General features: G+C 40.7%; 1 protein-coding gene across 1 annotated transcript in view; it reads right to left on the bottom strand.

Annotated features, from left to right (window-relative positions):
• Nucleotides 1-18,426, bottom strand: part of LOC122780307 — a 78,519-nt gene extending 60,093 nt beyond the window's left edge. The window contains exons 1-3 of the mRNA XM_044043163.1: nucleotides 18,097-18,426; nucleotides 7,810-7,931; nucleotides 1,512-1,559 (exon numbers count right to left, since the gene is read on the bottom strand). Of these exons, the coding sequence (XP_043899098.1) occupies nucleotides 1,512-1,559; nucleotides 7,810-7,931; nucleotides 18,097-18,154 (228 nt within the window). The 5' untranslated portion in view covers nucleotides 18,155-18,426. The remainder of the gene's footprint in view (nucleotides 1-1,511; nucleotides 1,560-7,809; nucleotides 7,932-18,096) is intronic.
• Between the last annotated feature and the right edge of the window lie 210 nt (nucleotides 18,427-18,636).

Genomic DNA, 18,636 nt, shown 5'->3' on the forward strand with positions numbered 1-18,636 from the left:
GCTCCGAGTAGTGTTTCCACAAGTTCCCTTGAAATATCGTTAAATATAGTTAAATCAGTAAACTAGCACGCACGGTTATTAAAGTTCAAGTATCTGACACAACACGATAGCTCGGGACGTCACAGTATCAACAGTTGCTTTAAACTTCAAGTTTGCAAACCCTTTAGTTTGAGAGCCCCAAAAAGGAAAACGTGAAAACATACTGATGAAAAAACTAGTTAGGGAGTGGAAGATAATACACTGATGGTATTAGCAGTGTGTTACAGTTGTAATTCCAATTTGTCTACTTGTCCCCCAAGTTCACAAGATGGCCGTTGTTAGCATCAACTTTAAGAGAAAGCTGTGGTTTTTTTTATCAGATGAGATTAGCTTGCTTGTTGGCAACATAGTTCGCAGTTCTGGCTTGCTTTTCTTTTACAGTCGCTTACAAATATTGGTAGCTGTGGGTTTTGTCGGTGTTTTCGGCTAAAGTGTAGGTGCATATTTGGGCTAGTTCCCAGCTCCGTGAGTTGTCAGGCAGATATAACAGCTACAACGCAGCTTGCAGCAAGTCTCATAGCAACAATGGTACATCTTATCATCATCACTCTGTACCAGCGAAACTCTGTCCTCTGTCCTATAAAAGACAACATCACACTGAGTCAATGTTTTTGACCCCAAATGAATGACCAGGAATTCCGTGATGAATAAAACAATCAAAGGCTTCATTGAACTTTCATCAGTGCATGTTTTGTCCGTGTGTGTTTTCATGATTTCATGTTTAAAACATCTTTAAAATCCCGAAAGGTCGTTGTCAGAGTTACTGTGACATTTCCCCCCGCTTACAGCGTGTATCACTTCCATACATGCACACACCAGAGCAGGCGGTGGAGCAAAGCTGGCGACAAAACAATGAATAAAACACGCTGTCGACAGCTTGTGCTGCTTTGACCCACGGTGCAAGCATGAATACATACAACACATCAACAGCATACTTCCTAATCTGAGATGGTTAGTGATGTGGCGGCCTTATCCTGCGCGTAACCCCAGCTGTGATGACACATCAGCTCCACCGTTTCATACAAATAAACCCGCAAATACGAGACAAAATGTGTTGATGAAAAATTTGCATTGGGAATGTAGCTGAGGAAAGCACGATTAATTTCTGCTCATGAAACGAATACAGATTTTGCCATTACACGGCTCCTATCCTTTGCCAAATATTGTAATATTTTCCCCTCCTCAGACACAGTGAGTGTTCTGCTGCAATAATAAGGAATAAAAGACAGCTTACATCTCATAAGCAACACAACTGCTGCTAAATCAGCTAAATCACAGAGCAAAACAAAGACCTGATTGCTCATTAGTATTATGGATCTGCTCCGTTTAAATCTGATTTGTGAGATGCAGCTATTGTTTAATGACTTAAATGCTGTTGCTTGCGACGCTCGCTACCTACATTTCACACAGGAAGATTAAAAGACAGAGACATCAGCAAATATGTCACTTTGCAAACACACACACACTCGTACCTTGGCTTTGCAGATGATACATCTCAGTCTGTCTTCAGTCCCTTGTCCCTGAAAGAAAGACATATTTAATTGATATATAGTTTAATAGTTTAACCACAGAAAACAACATATCTCAAGATGCACCTCTTGTTACTTTGTCACTTGTTTTGAACAATAAAATAATTATGTTTCATTGGAAAAATCATTTCATTTTGAACACAAAGCTGCACTGCACATAACAATACAAATTTAATTACAGCATCACACGCGTTTGTATATATACGTTAGCCTTAAGGTGCAAATCAAAACAGCACAGGACTGAAGACAAATTAAAACAGTTAACCTTAGTGATTTCTAAAACATCAACCAATCAAAAATTCACAAAACAGGAACTCAACAACACGACCAGAGACGTTTCAAAAATGCATCAAAAACAAAAACAGTAATTAAATATATGGACTCAAAACAAAACAGAGCATATTTTGGATTATAACTGAACAAAGTGAGAAAACCAACCAAAAACAAAACATGACAATTAATATAAAGGAACAAATCAGGAAGCTGAGAGAAGAATCAACAACAAAAATGAATTTTACAAAACACAAAACAAACACACACAAAAGAACAGTGTTTTCTTCCGAGGCCACTGCATGTACCGCTCAGTAATCACCAGTTAAACATACATAACTGCATGTTGTTTTAATGCAAGCACTAAATGCACAACTTGACATGACAGAGCAGCACACGAAACAAAACACGCAGGCCAATAATCGTCAAGCTGCCGCTAACGGACTGAAGACGCTAATAACAAGAAAGACATTTGTACAAACACTAAGTGCCAAGTCCACTGCTAATATGCGAGACATTCAGGAGCACATTTTGATAGATGTTAATGGCATATAATTATAGAACACTGCTATTAGGCAATGTGATTTTATAGAGGGCCGTTTCCCCTGGCGCTGCAGCCTGATCGCTGTGAGTGTTGAACTAATGAATGTAAACCAACGACAGGGTACAAGTGTGTCTGTAATGTCTGTGCATGTGTGTAATTAAAGGGAAACGCAGACACACACACACACACACACGGGGACGCTAACATACACACATCATCATCATCACATTGCATCAGCCTACATGTACATCTCATCGACTTAGCGTGTTTTTCATGTGCTTAAAGGCCCAGTTATACTCTATGCTAGTGGTTCTCAAACTTTTTATACCAAGTACCACCTGAGAAAATCATGAGCTCTCAAAGTAGCACCAACGTTAACAGTGGTGTGAATAGGCTGAGCAAAGTCAGCCATGGACTTCTCACAGGAGGCCACTCATCCATCTTCTACCAGGTTATTCTCCACATCATTTGCCAAATCTACATGTTTTTGGACAGTGGGCAGAAAAGGGTGCTAACTCATCTCCAGTCTCATCACATACCCTGGTTTATACAGCAGAACAGTAGTTCTGGTTTTCCTCCAGAGGAAGCTCACATACCACGTGCCACCATTTGAGTATGGGTGGAGCCTTTTGTCCACACTTTGTGTTCATGCTATTGCTCCATTTCGTCCGTCATCGTAAGATCTCCTGTGATGGCACAATGACAGACGAAATGGAGCAATACCACCAGGAATTGTGCGGGGGCAGCATAGAGTCAATAGTCCAACCAGCAGGAATTGTGCGGGGGCAGCATAGAGTCAATAGTCCAACCAGCGACTTGGCAATTGGCACTGTCCTCCACAGATATAATGTTTGGGACAGACGAATATAAAGCACACAGAAATGGAGTATAATTATATGATCTGAGAACAACACCTTGCAAAGTGCACGGTCTTATCTTACTGCAGAAATGTAACAAATAAATAAAGCCCAAGTAAATGCATAGTTGAATGTATATGCAATATTTCTGCCCTTTCCTGGCAGCATCCTGGAGCCAAGGAACTTCTGTTACACGTACAAGCTTCTAAAAACAACAACTTTATTTTTTTTTTTATATCTTTCTATCTATCTTGATGTCCACACTCAGGTATGGCCACTGTACTGCTGCAGCAACAAGGTGAAATATCATCATTCATCTATTTGTTTAATATCACATTTAAAATGTCATAATGTCTAATAATGGACATTTTGCTCTGATATATAATAAATAAATATAAAATACCGCATAATGTGGATCAAGCTGACTACATTGGCAGGCTAGTTAGCGAATGTAGCTGTAATGCTACCAGGGAACAGTGTTAGGTTCGTGTGGAAACTGGAATGCACTCTGGTGTGATGTCACTCCAGTTCCAACCTCTGACTTTCCATGCAACTGGAACCCACTAGGATTATATTTCAGATGGATGAGATTAATTATTCTCAAGAGCATGTTTGTTTTCAGTGTTTTTGCTGAATACCATTTCCATTAGCCCGAAAACCCTAAAGAGTGAAAACAGATGTATAAGAATACAAAAAAAGAGAACGTGTCCGCTGATAACAAATGAATACCAATCTTCTCCACAACCCTGCGTCGCTCTGTATCCTCTCAGGCGTGTTTTTGGCCCGGGCGGCGACTGAGACACACCAGGCTGTCCCCGGCTGGTGTGCGGTGTGAGCCGTGCATCCTCCCATGCCCTTGTACTTTGTGCTGCGAGGGGCTTCACCCCTCCAGGAATGCGCTGCCTATAATGAGGGTCAGGGGTCATAGTGCTGCCGCGCCTGGAGGCCGGGATCTCCTAGGCACACTCAGTCACTGACTCTGTCCCTATATTTAAATCCTGCCTCAGGACATGTTTTTTCAAAAGGGCATCTCCTAACTAGTTCCTGGTTACTAATTAGTTTTGTGCCATGCTATTTGTCTTTGGGAACCTGAATGAGGCGGGAGAGAGGGGAGGGCGGGCATATGGTTTGCCTCAGTGCAGATGATAATCCCTCAGATATAGAGCTCTGCTGCAGACACACTGAAGTTTGCGTCTGACTTTGGAGAAGGTTAAATTTGCTCTTTTGAGGCCTCGATTGCAGAATAGATAATATGATTGGCTTGTTCTTAAGGTGATGTCACATTTCTACTTTCTGCTCATCTGCGTGGAACAGATAACGCGGATCATTATTTTGTCATGTTGACTCAATAGTCTTCATGACTACGGTTGTTTGATTTAAATTGAATTTGTTTGAACAATGTTTTTCTTACTTTCTACTTTGTTTTTTTTTAATTTTTATTTCCCATTAGTTGTACAATTATGGTTTTATTTCAATTCATTTAACTTCCCATGTTAATTATGTTCTGTCACTGTCACTATGTTTTCATGCACAATTAAGTCGAGCTACGATTGTAGATTAACTGCACCGTTTAATTGGACTTCTGTCCTTGTCTCCGTGTACATGAACTAGCGTGGAATCGATTTATGGAACAAAGTGTGTCCACTAGGTGGCGATCTGCCCCTTTTAGGCATTTTTCCGGCTGACGGAACAAAATAAGCTGTCAGCTCGTTGGTAAAAGTATCATCCTGTGTCTTTCTACCATCCATTAACTGAACAATATGTAATTATTTAAGCTAACAGAGCATAAATCCAGTCTCCTCATTAGTCCAAAAATGCACCGATGTGGATTATACCATGTTATGCTCACTGTTGTCTTCTTCCGCTGTGTACCAGCTTCTTCAATTATCTCCCAGTGAAAGCCCAGGGGGGTGGGAACAGTGGAACATGTACCAGTTTGGAGTCCAGGTGAATGTTTACATGCAAGAGCAATTTTACTCCCACCCACATTATCTGTGTGTGTGTGTGTGTGTGTTAATCCAGCTTTAACAACAATTCTATTTAGTATCATCAGTCATACTAACAAGTCTGGTTCCAGTCTGACTGATATGATAATTGTACAGTGTGATACAAGTGAGTTGCGGTGTAATCTCGACCATATACTGCATTCAAAGAGCAGTGGAAGTGAAGTGTGGCGGCTGTTTTGTGCTCACTGTTTAGTGACGACATCTGTGTTGCACTGTTGTTGTCTCTGAAATTAAATAACGACTTGGAATTTGCCCGTTCCTCTTTGTTCAAGCTGCTTTTAAGAGTGGTATCCTCCCCCTCCCTCCCTCCCTCCCTCTCGCTCTCTCTCTCTCCCTCCCTGTCTCTCTCGCTCTCTCACTGGCAAGTCAAAATCATTATTGGATTACATTTTCTGGCTTCATAAAATGCGGTTAAGAGGCACTTTAGACATATGTGCATGACCTGCTTTCCAGAGATGGCTATCAGAGGAAAAGTGACAGGTCAATTGCTGATTTCTGTTCCGTAAAAGGGAGCGGGGCTCCCCTCCCGAGCACTCTGAAAGGTCACACTCCCTCTCTCTCCCTCTCTCTGTCTGCGTCTCGCAGTTGTGTTTGAGTTGAAAGCGAGACTCAACGTGTGTGTGTGTGTGTGTGCAGGCTCCCCGAGCCTCCGCGTGTGTGTGTGTGTCTGTATATAATTGTATAGTGGGAAGACACACACTTAATGGAAGTGGCTCTTCACTCTGACAGCTGGGTGGTGCAGATGAAAGGTCTGATGTAGCATGTTGTGCAGCACTTGTGGAACGTCTCACCGACACGTGTTTCAACAGCAGACGCACTTTTATCTTTGATTATAATGTACGATGATTGCATGCCACCACATACGGAGCAGGCGCCTGTGTGTTCTGATACAGAATTAGATCTACATGTGATTATTTGGGGGAAGAAAAGCATAAGTGCAGGTGCTGTACTGATGCATTAGTGACACAGATTAAAAGGGATTTCAGTTCATATGCTCTTTGGCGCCAGAGTCCAAACGAGTCTTGCACAATTTAGTGTTATCACTGTCATGAAGCTGCCTGAGATTTGAAAGATAATAGTCCAAAATGGCTGCAGCAGATTCTCAGATACCCTCACTGTCAGAGAATGGATCATCAAACTGGACTTGCAAAGTTGAAGAGGCTTCTCCAGTTCTGATCAAGATTCAAATATTTGAACCTAACATCTCAATAATGCAACCTGTTTGGTAAATGTCAATGTTTTGAAGAAGACTTGCCGCTCAGGCTTTTCTATTATTACATTTTATGGAGTTTCTGAAGCCAAAAACTATTTATTTGAAGCCACAAATGACATTTTACGACGGATTTCTCTGGGCTAAGGAGAATTTCCCGTGACGGGTAAACTGATTAGGAGAAGGATAATATACAATTTTATTCTTCGTCGTATATAAAAATTGACATGATGTGAAAAACTGCATAGAGGAAATTACTCAGAGGTTGTTGATTTCCTCCATCAGTAAGTTAAAATGTTATTTTCTGACTTTTTATATAAATTGGACTTACTGTAATGAAGCATAGCATTCAGAAATGGAGGAAAAAACGACATAGAGTTGCAGTATTTCGGCTCTCTGACCACTCTACACCATTTCTTCTTATACTGTTTGTTACATGCAACAGATGCAGGATAAAATCATCACCTTTGCAGTTGTTGCATAATTTATGTACAACAAAAGTAGGACTGCAGCTTCTGAAATGTAATGCTGAAAAGAAAGAGGTACATTCAAGCAAAGCCTTTTAAATAAAATGGGATTAAAACAACAGCGTATAGTGCAACATTTTGAACGTGCAAACCTGCAGATATTAATACAATATGTTGTCTGCCCTTGAGGTCTTGCACAGAGTGCTATTTAGGTGTTCAAATGTGCACTCTAATATTTATTTCCACATCAACTCTTCAGCCTCTTCAGCTACTTTTGCATTTTTTTTCTGTGAATTTTTTTTGGCATACTTAGATAATTATATATTCTTTTCTGTTCTGGCAGCAACAGTAGCTGCCGCTGCTCGGGAATAATGGTGGGAGAGTAAATAGTGCGAAGAGCAATAAGCACCATGACAGAGACACACACCACCTACAGAAATGTACATTTCATTACCTGAGAGCTCTGACTACTCTACAGCAGAGAGCGCTGCATCAGTGCAACTGCTGGTTCAAGCACTGCTCCAGATGTTAATGGGTTATTTTGCAGTGGGTGACAGGTGTCAGGTGCATGATGGCTTCCTGGATTTCTGCCAGTCCATTATCAGGCACTTCTCACCATTTCAGCCTCTGTGTTTCAGCCGTATAACAATGACGCATTATCATTGTTAGCAACCCTCATTAAAACTAATTGGTATTGCTACTTGAAAGGTAGCTCATTACCTTGAGGCTAACAGCAACGTTTTGTCTCAATAAGGAATGCTCACATGGCAAACACATTTATTCACCGCTGTTCGAAATCCGGCAATTTACGCCTTTCACATTCTGACAAAATGGAAAAAAAAAAAAGGAAAAATATGGAGGATTCCTGCGTGGAAAGTTGCTCTTACCGTCTGGATCCATGTGGACAGACACGCGTGATGGGCGAGTAAGTTTTTGCAGTCACAGAAATTCCTCAGTGGGTCAGAGGCATGAAGTTCAACATCTCGGCATATGAAGCACTCTGGGGTCTCTGGGGAAGACAAAGGTTAATGATTTATATTTAATATTTGTTGCTTGTGAGGACACTTTACAGGACTTTGTCTGTCTTTATAATGTGAGTGTATACACTGTATCTATGATGCACCTGCTGGACTGGACTGAAGTTTGTAAATTTTTTACTCTCCAGACCGAACCCCATGGAGAAAATGAACGTTTTTAAATCGCCCAGGAATTGCTGATCCACTGTTTCCTCCATCAGTGAGTTAAATTGTTATTTTCTGGCCGTAGTTGAGTAGTTCCTGCGTCTCCATGAGATAAATACGTTGGTATTTGGTATTGGAGACATGGCAGTCAAAAGTGTTCTTAAGGTACTGGAGACTTTCTAAGGTTTTTCTAAGGTGGGCCTTTTGTTAAGTGACAAAAACAAAACAAAAAACAAAAAAATGTTCTTGCCCAGTGGCAGCTATGGAATATATGAACTTGCACATGAATCATGTGACACATCAATATTACGTCAATATTTGTTGCTCAGTGATTTCACTTTTATCTAACTTACACTTGGAACAAATGCTGCGTTCCATTTACATCGGAACACGGAAGTTCACCACGTTCTGTTTGAGAAGTGGGAAACGCCAACATATCTTGGGCTAGCCACCGTTAGCTAGTTGATAACAACGCTCCACGTGGTATTTTGCGCACATAAACAACATAGCAACATCTCTACTGATACTAATTAAACAGCACTGATTTACTGTGAAACAAATATGACACAAGTGCTATAAATGGAAACAGAATTGGTGTTTTTGTGGTGGTAGAATCCTAATTTGGGGTATGGGAGGTTGCACTAATACAGAGATATCTTGTTCTGGACCTTTAAGCACAGCCAGATGGCATCCCTGACATTTCTGCAAGAATGCCAGTCAAACAGGTCGTGATGAGGAAAAAGTCGCAACAGTGATGAAAATTTCCCGACAATTTAATGACAATTATCTATAAGAAATTTGATGAGAACAAATAACTGTGATCAAATATTGTAATAATCGTGACACGCCTAGATTTGACACTGACGATTAGAATTAAAATGAAATTTATGTTTGATTTATTAAGTAACCAGCACAACCATCTCACTCAAGGGGTTTAAAACATATCCCAGAATGCAGTGGGGGGTCCTCTTATGCTAATATGACAATTAGAATTTCCCCTGATCCCTCTATATTCCCTGATGAAAGAATAAAAGATGTTGTTCAGCAACCAAAAAACAAAAATGTAGTTTTTAAATTGCTGATGACATCGAAACTTAAAATGGCCGCTTTAAACTCCAGTGAGTGGAGCAGTAAAATCGTCCGCCAAAAACATCCGCTGCTCATGTCGTCCTCGCCGTAGGGTTCAGCTGCGCCTCCATTCTTCCAAGCTCCTTTGTGCTGCAAACACGGACTGTGATTCATCAGCAAACTTCATCAACATCTCCGTCAGTGATGAGGAGCTTTGACGCCGAACGTCGGACAGTGTAGCCGGGAGCCAGATTTGTTGAGTTTCATCCCGTGAAAACATGGAGGGTTGAGCAGCGCGGGCAGCTGTCATGTGCACGCAGGATAAAGTGCTGCCTCAGAAGCGTCTGTCTCTTAAGGGGCTTCTGCTGAGCTGATTGCTTCAGGTGAGAAATCGCTCTTCAGTTGAAACGCCTTTTAATCAGTGGTTTAAATGTAACCCATCACAATCTGTGTAAGCAGATTTTATCACTGACCAGGCACTTACCTCGGCGCACGTTCACATCTCACAGTGAAAACACTGCAACTTTTCTCTTTTAAATAAAACCAGGCCTTTTTAGAGAAATCACAGTTAGGACTTTACTTTCACTCTTAAGGGAGAGTCCATAAAGTACTAGTGACAGTCCAAAGGAGAGGCATCCAACGCACTGTGATGTGGAAAAATCTGTTGCTTCTCCTTCTGTGTTTGGTCTAATTTGACCATTTTTTTCAAATTTCCTAAAGTACAAATCTGGTCTTTGCCTCAGGACCTCATGATAGAATCTGAACAAATACAATTGCCGATCACCACCTTCATCGACTTGAGAGAATTATGTTCCCTAACAAACATAACCACTACTGGAAATGTATGGCTCTGAACAGAGGTGTCAAACATGCGGCCTGCGGGCCACGTGTGGCCCACCAGGTTATATCACAGCAGCCAGTGAGGTGAATAAATACTAAACGTGTTTGTGAGCGCAATGTTCACAATAGTAACAATAAAACATGTGGTTATAATTGTCAAATATTCAACACTAAATTAAATATAAGCTTGTTTATTATTTAAATCTGTTTTTTTGTTACTTCTTATGATTTATTTTGCATCATAAATAGGCTTTTCTATTTATTCCATATCAATGCTTTTACTTTGAAAGTCTGTGAAATCTTAAAATGATAGGTATTGCGATGTCATGATGGAGTATTGTGTTATAATCTTGAAATCATATTGTCCATCCTCTTCTGAACAGGTTTTTTTTTTTCACTTTTTTCTCTAGACCCACCTCCTCTTGACTCCTCCCCCTCATATCTCACTCAGCTCCCAGCCCACTTCTTGGCATTTTTTTTTGAAATTGGGCCATGTTAGCCTCAGAAGAGTGGCTAACATGGCCCCTGAAGACAGGATCCATTTACAGAGTGCCTTGAATGCCTTTCTGTTTCTGGAATGAGTCTCCTTTAGGATTGAATGATAATGATGATGGTGAATTTTGAATGGACTATCGCTTTTATCCATGATGAACCCCAGGTTTCTGCTGATATTTTTGACACTCTCCTTTGTTTGTCTCATTCCCAGATAAACGGCTGGTGTCGCTTGTTTTGACCGCCACATTTCTGACACCGGTGGAAGTGGAAATCACTCTGCTGAGACTCTCTCCAAAATACTCGTGTCAAACTTCATCAGTTTGCTTGCTTTTTGTCTGTTTTGACTAACAGGAAATCAGATTGAGTTGGTTTTCACTCATTGTCAAAATAACTCTGTGTGTGTGTGTGTGTGGAGGAGTTTGAGGAGAAAATAATGAAGCCACACAGACACATACCTATAGACTGTGACAGCCGAAGCTAACAGGCTCTCTGCACGTTTCAGCAGCCCAGACCAAGAATATTTCCAAAGTTGCTGCAACGACAGGTTCACCAATTATACCCACGAGTCATTTCTAACATTTCACTCCTCCAAATCGGTGCTGCTTTTTACGGTCATTATGGCAAGGCCCCGAGGCACTTGTGGGGATAAATAACGGATTCACTGCTGCTGCTGCTTCTGCTTCTGTGAAAATAACTCGAGAACAACATTACAACAGAGATGTAAACATGAGCGGCGTCAATCGTCGGCACGCTGACAAGTCTGCGTGATCTGTGACTTACATAATTAACTGTCAGCAGCGTCAGTGTGTTTCACATGAAGGCGAATGTTCGACTAACGGGCTGAAGTCGCCCTCTGTGCGCGCTTTAACAGTAAACAAAACTTCCTGTGAGCAGCAGCAGCAGCAGCGGCAGCTCCAGGCTGTGTTGTTTCCACAAATCTCTGATGATGTACTGAAACAAAGTTTGTCAGTTGGAGGCGACACTGATCTGTCGCTATCACAGAGGAGAACACCTATACAGCAGCTCTGTTTATACTGCTCCACTGTCTGAAAATGATGGAGCATCCTAAGTCCCCCAAAGTGTTATATTTTTATCTTGTGCACACGCACGCATGTGTGTCTGTTAAAAACTGTCTAAAAACTGAAATCTGATGAATGACTTGTACCAAAGACTTTTTTGTTTGTTTTCACTGACAAACCGACTTGAACGACTAAAACAGCAGACTGAATAGGCTGCTACCTCTTCGACTTATTATTATTTTCAATGTTTATTTATTTTGCACTATAAAGAAAATGTATTCCTACATGTGATGCAACATGAGTCTGTAAAATGTTGTCTTCATGAGTGACCTCTGCAGTTGGGCGCAGGGAAAATCCGTTATTGGTTATCGGTTATCCCGTCAACTCCTGATATATCGGTATATCCGGTATCGGCAAAAAGTCAAATGTTGTGAATCCTCAAATAGTATTTGTAACACACTCAAAAAAGTTGGAACTCTTTGTGTGACTGAAAAGGTGATACAATAAAGGTTATTATAGTAAACACAACTAAAGTTGAAAAAACATTTTTGTTAACGGAAATAAAAATTAAAAAATAAATAAGTGAAACTGAATTTAGTTTCCGTCTCTGTAAATTTATTTCATGCATAATCATTGTTGGTTGATATGATGTGCATTTATTTTTTAAAAGGTTTTATTTTCATTCATAATAAAATGTTTTTTTATTATATTATATTATTATTATGTTTTACCTTACAGACTAACTATATTATGCACATGTAGTTCTTGTAGGCTGTTATATTTGATTCAGGGATGGTTGTTCATTTGTCCTAACATCTTTTGTTGGGTTTCTATGAAACAATACTTATTAAGACCTTTTTGAATCTTGCACCTGACAAATACTCCACAGAAAACTAACACTAAAACTAATAACAACTAAAATAAAATTAAGCATTTGAATAATAAAAACTAGCAATCCCGCTCTTAAAAGTAATTCAAAGTTACTCATTTTAAAAACAAGAAGTCAAATCGAAATAAAAACTAAAACTAATGCAATATTCAAAAACGTATATATACAATAACGTATTATACAAGTAACACTGTTCTGGAAGGTTCCACAGTTACCGAGTGAGGGTGAAGACAAACGAGCATCTACGAGCAATGAACATCGTGAGAGAACTGATCGTTCAAAGACAACATTAGTCAATTGTATTTAGCTCTTTCACCAATTACAGTTGGTAATATTGTGAATATTTAATCATATTTAATAATCTCAGTGCATAAAGGCCTGTGTGAATCTGTGTGAACGTTGAGCCCTCAGACGCCACGATCAAAAGGGGGGTCATAGACACATGAGCCACATGGAAATCATTGTTACTTAACACAGGCCGCCATCATGTGTCATGGTATATACATGGCTATATATTTGGTTTCTATTGGGATTTTGGAGAGACGTATGCTCAGAAACATCACGTCCTCTTCAGCAGGACAATAGCTACCACTTCTCATGCACGAGTGACAACAGTGTGGCTACAGTCCAGATCTGTCCCCTATGATGAAAAGAAGAATGGACAAACATTCTACCTGTAAAGCTGTAAAGCTAAAAACAATTAGCGTCTACCGTCCCCAAAGCATTAAAAAGTGTAATAAAAGATAAGTTGACGTGACCCTGTGGTAAACTTTTTCTGAGTGTGTTGCAGGCATATGTTTCTAAATATGTTCAACAAAGAGAAATGAAGTTTGTCAGTGAAAACACTGAATACAAAATATGTCCTTTGACCCTCCGTCTGTTAAATTAAAGCAAATTAACAAATTACAGATTTTAGTTTTTTATTATCTTTTCAGAAAGAGAAACGTGGTGTTTTTTTTGTTTTTTTTTTTGTATCACAAAATGGAGACAATTCAGCTAATTAAATTGTATTTTCACATCAAGATGTCACATTAGGACATTATTGCTGTTCTATCTCTGAGACACAGGGTTGTCGAAATGAAATAGATTTAAAGAATAATAACTTTGAGGGACTTTAGAAAATGACTTGCACTTTCATTTCCATAGCTGAATAACAGGGACGAAACGGATGAAATAAAGATCTTCTGTTGTGACAACAGAAGAGGTCGAGCTGAGAGATGCTTATTTGATCAGTCTAAAAAACGCTCTGCAGTCCTTTACAACGAGGGAAATGCCAGATTGGGATAATTTAATTGTCTGCTGCATTGCTAACGACCTCATTAACAAAAGAATGATGGGAAATCAGCATGGTCTGGGCGAGGAACCGCCTGTGTGACAACCATCTGGCTACGACGGCAGGGTGGGCTGGGTGGGGGTTGGGAGAGCGGCGAGCCAACACCACGCGTGGCCGACTGTCAGGCGCAAGGCGAGAGCACCTCGAGATGGAAGAGGGGATTACAGTGTTGTGATGAGTTCACCTTGGGATTTTCCACTCGTAACATGGTCCAAGTCACTAAATGAGATTATAGACATGACGAGGAGTGAAAGTTAGAGCACGTCATCGTGAACCTGAGCAGCAGAACACATGTTTCCTTCTCTTACTTAAAGTCAACCTGTCAAAAGTGTCAAATGTTCCATGAGTCTCTATATTTACATGAGTATGTTCATGTGAATGTATTTTTGCTTCATAAAAGTAGTAATGTAATGTAATTTATTTAAGACAGTGCACAATAAAACATTAATCTTATACAACAAGAGAATATGCATTGTGCCAGGTTTTAGCACATTGCTATTTTCCACCTGTAGTCCCTGGGCAGGTTGATGGAATAGTACATTATAAAACATTATAATAACAACAACAAATAAAATTACAGAACATGGACTTGGAAGCAGATTGGACATAACCACTAAGATTTAAGGCTAAACTGCCCCCCACTGGGCAATAGTCTTTATTTAACTCATCCTTTTTTAAACAGCAGGAGTGAACACACACACGCCAGGCACAGGAGCAATGGGCAACACTTACCGGGGGAGCAATGGGGATTGGGTGCCTTGCTCAAGGGAAACCCAGCCCTTGACCCTTCCGTTAACAAGCCCAATTCCTTTCCTCTTGACCACGGGCTGCCCATATGTACTTTATATGCCCATGTACTGTATGTACTTCAGGCAAAAGTCTTGTTTGTGGCCCAACAGGCAAACCATCCACCATTTGTACATGTTGAAGCGGAAGGTTACTAACGAGAGAGATCAACATCCCTCAGGCCACTGTACTTGGCAAAGGGAGGGCAGAATCCATTATTTGTTACAATCTGCAGTCTCACCATTAGACGTCACTAATTCTAACATAATAGACCCTAAAAGTGACAGAAATAACATATTTTAGTCTGATGTTGCGCAGCACACTTTGTGTAGCAGACGCCATCACACTCTGTCGCGCAATGTGATTGGTAGTCACCGCGAACATTTTTATCTTCCGCTGTCACAACACATCCAGCTCACATCCATATTTTTTGCACTGCCATTATCCTCTCAGGAAAAAGTAAAGGTAAATTAAAAATGTCTCCCTCCACTGTTCAGTCTTCATCAAATCCATCGATAATCAAGGCCAAGGAAAAGTGTCAGATATATGAAATAAGCCCACATTTCTCAAGCAACAATTATCAAATACATCACACGGATGGAGAATAAATCAGGCGTAAGAGATATTGACTAGTGGTCGCCAAGCAACAGACGTCAAGACTTATTACTGGCGTAGTCTGAATATGTTTTTATTACACTGACATGTTATAAGTGTGCTATATATATCTATATATCTATATATCTATATACACATATATATATAGATATATACATGTATTATATATATATACATATATATAACTTACTGTATAACAGTTGGGTCTAGCTTGGCTCTACCTGACTTGACTCTACTTGGTTTGGTATCATTGTTTTCCATGACTTCATAGCTCCTCCCCAACGTGGATGTGATTGACACAAACACATCAAACTAGTGATATTGCATGTTTTTGGACTGTGGGAGGAAGCCGGAGAAAACCCACGCACACGGGGAGAACATGCAAACTCCGTGAAGAAAGGCCCTTGTTCCAACCGGGTCACGGACCTGGGTCTTCTTGCTGCAAAGGCAGGAGCGCTAACCACTACAGCAACCGCGTGGGCCTTCATTAGAACCAGTGATCTAAAACATCAGCACTTCCTGCGTGACCGGAGAGCAGACTCCGCCTGACACAGTCACTGAAGTGAAATACAGTTGAACGGGTTGTCGCTAGCTTTCAGCAGTCGCTAAACACACCTCTGTTAAAAACTGAGATTTTAGAAATATCCTTCTAGTTACTGTTGCACTTTCATACAGGCAGGTGGAAACACGAGCGCGGCGGTCAACAGCAGCACACGCAGAGATGCTCTGACGTAAAGAATGACATCATCATCGTGACATCACCATGCCATCGCACTGGAAATCTCCCTCCTGAGCCGTGGCAGATATTAAACAGGCTGGAGGGGATTTCCTGAGTAAACTGATGCTGATCAGAGGTCAGAGGTCAGTGTCGCTGAGAGTGGAGTTACCAGCTGCGTTCAGTTGTACGTTTACTTAAAATATGCTGTTAAATGCATCTTAACTTAAAGTCAAAAACTCTAATGTGAACATTTTGGGATGTGGTGGGACAATTTCTAACGTCCACGGCAAAAAAAAAGAAGTACAAATGAAAGCAGACAAGTTCGCTTGACAACCTGAACCCTTGTAGTACTCCCAGTGTCCACTATGCTGCGCTGTGTTGCCATAACAATGTCACAGTGTTGCCGTGTAAGTGTCCTCACGCAGGGACAGATTGGATTCAAACTAATTAGCCAATTCATTTATCACATTTGCCAAACAAAAGTTCCTCTTCCGTGGCGCAACTCGCCATGTTGCCACGGCAACACCGTCTGATCAGAAACTCTCCATTTTCACAACACGCCATCATCAATGTGTGAAAGCGTTGTATTACTTCACTTGCTCACATGACTGCGAGCTACAGAGCGGTCAGTATGACTTTTGTCTTCACTTTTGTTTGTGTGAAGTTCTCTTTTGTATGTATTTTGTGTGTATAACACTCAGCAGTGAGGTTATGGCGTACATTATTATAGTGATTATAGTGAGGTGCCCAAACGTCCCCATATTTACTGCTCATTTTTACATTTTCTGCAAAGTTCACAAAGTGAAAAATGAAAATGAAAACAGAAGCCGAGTATTAACATTTGCAGAGAGGCTCATTTTTCCACTTGTGGCGGGGGTGTTTGCTGTTGCTTCCTTTTAATTTCACATTCACAGACAACGTCATTTGCACAAGCTTTAAATAAAGTGGTGGGAGTGGCTTGTTTTGTGACAAGAAAACTTTAAACATCAACACTTTAAAAAATCAGTGTGAGTCATTGCATGTGTCTCAAATGAGTTGATTCGTGGTATAAAAATACACAGTATAATCTTACTGTCTCATAAAGAGAGTCACCAGGGTTTAGATGTTGTACTGTTCAACTAACATTGACCGGCCACTTTATTAAGTACACCTGTTGACCTGCCTGTAACACGGTTAAATAAAGAGCCAATCACAAGGCAGCATCTCAACACATTTAAACATGAGCTGTTTAAGTTCAAACCGAACACCAACATGAGGAAGAAAGGGATTCAAAGAAGAAGAAGTCATTGAAGTGACTCTGAGGCGTGTTTTTTTCAGAAACTGCTGATCTACCCGTTTTTCTTGACACAGAATCACTTCTGGGTTTACAGTGAATGGTGCAAAAAAAGGGGGAAAAAAAAAACCATCCAGTGAGCAGCAATTATCTGGCAGAAAATGCCTTGTTGATGCCAGAGGTCAGAGCAGAAACATCCAAAACTGTTCAAAATAACAGTAACTCAAATAAACACCTTACGTTACAACCAAACTATGTGGAAAAGATCGTCTCTAAACACACAACACGTCAAACACCGAAGTTGGAGAACGACAGCAGACAGTCTGTGGACCTGCTGCACGAGGACATGAGGACATGTCCTTCATTTTGTTTGTGGATGATTATGAAAAGCGTGAGCTGGGATTTAGGAAGAAAACCTTTGCTAAAGCAGATTTCATTAGAAAGAAAGCAGAATGTTTACTTAAAATGTCCAGAGTGTAATTTTTTTTGAGGGTTTATTGGAAGAAATTAAATCTAAAAAAAGGAGGTTTTTATAATCACTTTAGAATTAAAATAATATGTTTTTTTGTAACATAAGAAAAAGCCTCTTGGTCTCAAACGGTAGATTCAGGTCTTTTTCTTCAATAGAATATGATGTCAGGTTGGTACATTATTTGAGTGGACACCAATAAAAACATTTTTACCCATTTAAACCTGTGTTTATCCATTGAAAATATGTGTTTGACCAGTGAGAATGGGCTCACAGTCAACCCTCAGGTCCTCCTCCTCCTCCTCCTCCTCCTCTGTGGTGTCTGTGTGTTTTTAGCTTCAGCAACTTTTCCCAGGAGAGAGTTTAACATGTTTGACAGTGAGGCCTCACAGCAGTAACAAGAACTGTGGCATGTCCACACAACAATAAGATCATTAGCACGAACAGTGAAGAGCCTGCTGCTCGTACATCAACAGAAAATAACTCACCGTTGACAACACTTCTGCACGACTCTGCTGCAGAGAGTGGATGGTAGTCACTGCTCATGTTTTCCTCTTTGTTGTGGCTGAGAGGCAACTTCTTCCCCCCCACTCACTCTCTCTCTCTCTCTCTCTCTCTCCTCCTGAGTAATTCCAGATTCCAGCAGTTTCCTCCACTTCCTGTTCACATTCCACTGTTTTCTCCTGTCGGGGCTTTACGCACACATGTGGGCGACAAACCAACGTGTCAGAGAGTTAAACGTTTGTACTTTGCATTTCCAGAAGCTGCTTCATCGGCCTGCGTCAGCTGATGCCTCTGCACTGTTTCTGTTTTGGAGGAAGTCGCGAGCGCGAGCAGCCAATCGCAGCGTCAGGCTGGAGGAGTGTCACAACAGGAAGTCAAATCATGCGTGGGGCAGAGAGGAAAAAAACAGAAACAAACAAAAGGACAAGCTCGGTGCTGGACACATGCACACAAAGTGACGCTTCATCTTCAGCCACATGTGTTTCTATTTACAGTAGAATGAAGGAGAAGCAGCTGATGGGAAA

This window comes from Solea senegalensis, linkage group LG14, assembly GCF_019176455.1.
Source record: "Solea senegalensis isolate Sse05_10M linkage group LG14, IFAPA_SoseM_1, whole genome shotgun sequence".
Classification (NCBI taxonomy): Eukaryota; Metazoa; Chordata; class Actinopteri; order Pleuronectiformes; family Soleidae; genus Solea; species Solea senegalensis.